General features: G+C 36.1%; 1 protein-coding gene across 2 annotated transcripts; it reads right to left on the reverse strand.

Moving 5' to 3' along the window:
* Positions 1-595: 595 nt before the first annotated feature.
* Positions 596-4,705, reverse strand: LOC111876708 (disease resistance protein Roq1). Of its 2 annotated transcripts, XM_042899287.2 has the most exons (6): positions 4,083-4,705; positions 3,769-3,950; positions 2,870-3,678; positions 2,517-2,795; positions 1,375-2,439; positions 596-1,297 (listed from the first exon to the last, which is right to left on the reverse strand). In XM_042899287.2, the coding sequence occupies exons 1-6, from the start codon at positions 4,559-4,561 to the stop codon at positions 650-652; spliced, it is 3,462 nt and encodes a 1,153-aa protein (XP_042755221.1). In that variant the 5' UTR covers positions 4,562-4,705; the 3' UTR covers positions 596-649. The 2 variants fall into 2 exon arrangements, with proteins under 2 accessions (XP_042755221.1, XP_023729050.1); XM_023873282.3 differs by having other exon boundaries at positions 2,870-3,950; positions 4,083-4,704.
* Between the last annotated feature and the right edge of the window lie 776 nt (positions 4,706-5,481).

The following is a 5,481-nucleotide window of genomic DNA, read 5'->3' on the forward strand; positions in this document are numbered from 1 at the left end:
AAACAATCTCTTACAAGTGGCTTGAGTATTGAAGCTGAATAGCTTGCTCTAGTTGATACAATTCTATAATTCGTTTGGATTCATTGGCTTTGAGCCGGCATGGGGTTCTTCGGGCTCTTCCTATATCACTATGTTATTCATATTGCTCACAATGATGTATTCCATGAGCTTATGAGGCATATTGAGATTGACTCTCACTTTATCAATCAATATGTAGTTGACAATATTTACTTCATTCTAATTAGTTATTAAGCCTCGTAATTGTATTATTTGTAATTTTATGGATACGTCAATGGTTTAATGCCTCCATCAAGATCCCAACCTATGTTCTTGATCAAATCACACGAATACTAACATATATTGTAAGACATAAAAGATATATGTAGAGTCCAAAACTATCTCTCCAAAAGAGTTTTTATATAAAGATAGAAGACTCTACATATCTACCCGTTTATAAGACTTAATCGCACAAATGTGGGATACACCAACATAAATGACCAGTTATTTAGTTGGGAGACTGAAAGCCACACCATTTAAGTTAGTTTCTTGTTTGAGTTGCGTATTAAAAAAGCGTAGCAAGTTATGTAAAGGCAAATTTGACGTTAATAAAAGGGAAGTAGGTTACTTCCACCTTACCCCCTTCATAATTTTAATCAAGAATATTCATTCCTACTTTGATCAATGATCTACCTGATCTATAACATTCATGCTTCTCATTCCATGACAACCTGTCAAATGTTGCATCTCCATCACTGACATATTTTACTCCAGGCTGCAAACTGTAAGTTACACCATCAAATTCCATCTCTTTAAAACATCTTAAAAACTTTGATTCCTTCTTCATAACACAGCTATCCACACTACTCGTTTCTTCCAAATTAACATCTTTGTAAACAAAACGGACCCCACATATCTTTACACCACTAGTCTCTGTTGAAACAGTCAAGATAAGACCTGGAGTGGTTGTAATCCAATCATCCCGAAGAATCCCCTCATATGAGCATTGAAGAAGATCAAATGACACATACTCCATCCACAAATGTAATCTATCGGAATGACACATTCCATTCCTGTTTGTGAACGGAATCTGCTTTGTTGACAAAGTCAAACTGATAGGCCTAGTTAGCCCCATCAGGTCTGCAACAACACATACTGAAATCCCTGTGATTACATTGTTCCAATTCCCAGGTAACTCAATTACTGTCTTCCCAATTCCAGTCCTCTCACTTTGAAACCATTTTGGGATTTCAATTCCAGGAAGGAGAACACTAGTCTGGTGCTTCATAACATTGTATCCCTGTTCATAAAGAAATTAAAACTTTATTAATGTTTGAAAAAGTTATAAACACAGATTCTGATAATAAAAATAGCAACCTGAAGTGCTTTATGTAGCACTGTATGTTGATCTTCCAATCTCCTGCAACCAAGAAATGACACCTGTCGCAAGGTTGATGAGAGACTGGTTATGGTCCTTAAAGATTTACAATTGTTGGCAAAAAGTAGGGCAAGAGTAGGTGGAAGCTCGGGCAGTTCTTCAAGCCTCGGGCAGTTTGACACATCTAGCCTTTTGAGGACAGAGAGTTGGGAGATGCTAAAGGGTAATTTAGTAAATTGGTTGTCACATAAGATTAAGTACTCTAGTGATGACAGAGTGCCAATATCAACTGGTAGAGTCATTCCTTCATGTAAATTACAGAGCCCTAATTCTTTCAAGGAAGTCAAACTCGATAAAGAAGGTAAAACCTGATACAATGAGTGTCTAGAGAGATTACTATTCTTTTTTGAGTTTTTATGTTCAAAGAACCAATCAAGGAGTCCTTTTTTATGAGGAATGGAAGATGGTGGTTCTACAGCAGAGAAGGTTTTGAGGTTTTTAAGGTTGATGATGGAAGATGGTAGTTGAGTATCAGTGGAAACAAGAAGATGCTCTAAAGAAGCTATGTTTCCAAGATCTTTGGGTAATGTTGCAAGTTTTATGCAACGTCTGACATCAAGATATGTCAGGCTTTGTAACATGGAAATAGTATTTGGAAGACTTGTTAGGTTGATACATCCAAGAAGACTAAGAACAGATAGATTTGTTATGTTCAGAATTGATTCTGGAAGTTGTTCTATTGCTGTATGGTGTAAATAGATATGTGATAATCTATCCATCTTTCCTTGGATTTCTGGGAATTTTCTTAAGTTATTACAGTGTCTGAGACTGAGAGTTTCAAGGGATTTCATCATGATATAAGAAGGGAAAGATTTAAGTTCATAGCAATTGCTAAGATCCAGACTTTTTAGATTTTCTAGACACCCGATTGACTCATGAACCTTTACCAAACTGCTACAACCTGAAAGCTCCAATCTTTCAAGATTTGGGATCCCTGTGAAGTTTGGTGTTTGCGTAAGTTTCTTTGATTCTTGGCAATCAATGAACTTCAGGTTGTGTAGATACTGTTCAAAACAAAAAAACTGCAATGATATACCAATTACCATTAAAGACATAGATAAGGGTATTTTAGTCATTGTACCTTCACTCCTTTCCATAGTTCTACAAGACTGCTGGAATGCATGTGAATTCCAACAAGATTCCCTGATCCAAAACTTGATGGAAGTGAATTTGCAGTGTAGTTTTTCCAATTAAGATATTGCAATGAACTTGGAAGATATTCAGGTCCTATGAAATGCATTCCTTTGGTATCCAAATGAAGCAGTCTAAGATTTGTCATGTTCTTGAATGCAAGACTAAAATTTAAAGATTCTGCACTATAAAAGCCCTCCACTACTATGGCTTGAATTTCTTCAGTTCCCTGTTAAGTAATTGTATTTTCAGCATTCAGTTTAATATATGATTATAATTATTATGACATTAATGATTATATACCTTATTTGCCACAAGTACATCCAAAACTTGTTGAGGTTTCCACAATCGGCTATGCTTTTGGGGATCTTTATAACTCTTTCCACAAACAATATATTGTCCCATTTCTTGTATCATATCATGCATATCCAATCTTTCACTTGAAATACTTACAAGAGCTCTTTGTACTAAATCACTTACCCATTTTTCTGTATCGAATCCACAACAATCAAGTATTTTGTATACTTCCACACTATGCCACCCTTTAAAGAAACAAGCAATATCCAAAAAGATTTCCTTTTCGATATCTTCAAGTGCATCAAAACTTACTTTCAGTGTCTCTAAAGTTTCTGTTTTTGGGATTTCTTTAAGTCTATCCAGTGTTGTTATCCATTTCTTCATGTCTCTACCACGTAAAGAATTACCCAAAACTTTAAGGGTCAAAGGATGGCCTGCAGCATATTGTACAACAAGATGTGCATGTTGTTCAAAGTCTTTTGTGGGAGTATTCATTCTGAATGCATAAAGACTAAAGAGTTGAAGAGCTTCATCAGTATTCAACAAGTCAACATTATATATATCTTCGTTGATTCCATGTGCCAATAACAATCTCTCATTTCTTGTTGTTATAATAATCCGACTTCCTTCACCAAACCAGGTGCAATCTCCTGCTAATGCATCTAGTTGGCTTAATTCATCTACATCATCAAGAACAATTAGAACTTTTTGGCGGGAAAACGTTTTTCTTATAGTTTGGGTTCCTTGATGCATATCCAGGTTTCTGTCCATTGATAAGAGCAACTCTTGTTGTACAGAATGCAAACCAGATTTTTCTGCAATTTCTCTAACATTTTCTACAAATCTGGTGTTGTCAAAGTGATGTGAGAGTTCTTTAAATACATATCTGGCGATTGTAGTCTTACCTGAACCACCCATTCCCCATATGCCTATCATGCGGACTTCCCCCAATTCCATTCTTAGTAATGACTTCACCTTCTCCACTCGAGGTATGATTCCTATTAGTTTCTCTTCAATAATCGAGTATTTGTGATACAAGGAGCCTTGTATGTGTTTTATAATTGCTTTTACACATTCTGCTTCATGTCTGCAAATTTGAAACTACAATCAGCAAGATTGGAGAATGGAGACGTGTTTAACGATTCATGAAACTAAAGCATGGTTAATTTTGAATTTGCGATGCTTATCAATGGTTTTTAGGGCATGAAAAGGAGTTTACCCATTGACTATCGCCTTCGTGTCCCATCCAGATAAATTGGCTGCTTCCACTAGAGCGTCTCTCCACACTTCCACCTTTCCCCCTTCGTGTATCGCGAACCCTTCCCCAAACAACCCTTCCTGCTTACGCACCTCTGATGGATCAACGCCATAAAACACTGGATAAACGATTTGATTTGTTTCCTTGTGTTGTTTTATAATCTCCACAAGCTCATCCAAGCACCAAGATGAAGAAGCGTAGTTTTTCGAGAACACGATGATCGCAATGGATGATTCTCCGATGGCTTTTAAGAGTTCTGGACGGATTGATTTTCCTCTCTCGAGTTTCTCGCCATCCTGAAAAGTTACAATCCCTTTTTGGTGCAGGGCAGAGTAGATGTGATCAACAAACGTCTTGCGGGTGTCTTCACCCCTGAAGCTCAAGAAAACATCGTACTTCCTGAGGCTCAATTTGCAGGAGGACGAAGACGAAGACGCCATAACTATTTCGAAACCATGGTCAACGAGCGTTCCTTCAATGTATACGCAGAGATGAAGCCTTGGGTCAACTTAGTCGTTAGTCTTTACCTCTTAATTTTATTTTAAAAATTCAGATTCAATGGTTTGTTATTATTTTTTTGCCTCTTAAAATTATAAACGTCTCTTAATTTTTCAGATATTCAACATAGTCTAAATTAAAAAAAAAAAAAAATGCGTTTCCAATTTTGCCCAAAACCACAATAAATCAAAACACACTTCCTACCCTCCTCTTCTTCTCTTCTGTGCGACTTCTCGTTCGTGCTACCGCTTCCCTTCACGTCTACTCCCCTTCACAATTATCATTTAGCACAAAACAAAACAATACAAGGGTAAAATGGACATTTTTATCATTCAGATAACAATTCAGATGTTTCAACCAAACAGCATGTTAAAAATTCAGATCTTAAAGTTTCAGACCCTCTTAGAAATCCAGACCTCTTAAAAATTCAGATCCTACCAAACAGCCCCTTAAACGTTTCCAAATCCCAATGATGCGTGAACTTGAGCTACCAAAATCTAGGATGTGTCGCAAGTAGCAACATATAACACTATCCACACTTATATTTGGCTTTCAATAAAATCAGTCAAATATATTAATTTTTTTAAATAGTAAAAAATTAGCAATTTTCGTAAAATAGCCACCAAAATTTCAATTATTAAGCCTCACCCTACCTGTGATTTGGATAGGCCCATTTGCGATTTGGCATATCCATTTGTGATTTGACTCATCTGCTGTTTTGGTATACGAGTGTATAAACTTTAAATTTTTTTAAACCTTCATTTTTTTGGTTTTCAGTCGACAGAAATTCTCTAAATCTTATGGATGAAAATATGTACTCTTGTGAAAACATGATAAGATCCATGTTTATTTATTGTTTTAA

This window comes from Lactuca sativa, chromosome 2 (genome assembly GCF_002870075.4).
Source record: "Lactuca sativa cultivar Salinas chromosome 2, Lsat_Salinas_v11, whole genome shotgun sequence".
Lineage (NCBI taxonomy): Eukaryota > Viridiplantae > Streptophyta > Magnoliopsida > Asterales > Asteraceae > Lactuca > Lactuca sativa.

Excerpts from the sequence above, each read along its gene's own strand:
- LOC111876708 (XM_023873282.3), bottom strand. The coding sequence starts at position 4,561 with ATGGCGTCTTCGTCTTCGTCCTCCTGCAAATTGAGCCTCAGGAAGTAC. Across the intron at positions 3,951-4,082 it reads ACGAAGGCGATAGTCAATGG|ACATGAAGCAGAATGTGTAA; the intron begins GTAAACTCCTTT and ends TCAAATTTGCAG. Across the intron at positions 2,796-2,869 it reads ATGTACTTGTGGCAAATAAG|GGAACTGAAGAAATTCAAGC; the intron begins GTATATAATCAT and ends ATTACTTAACAG.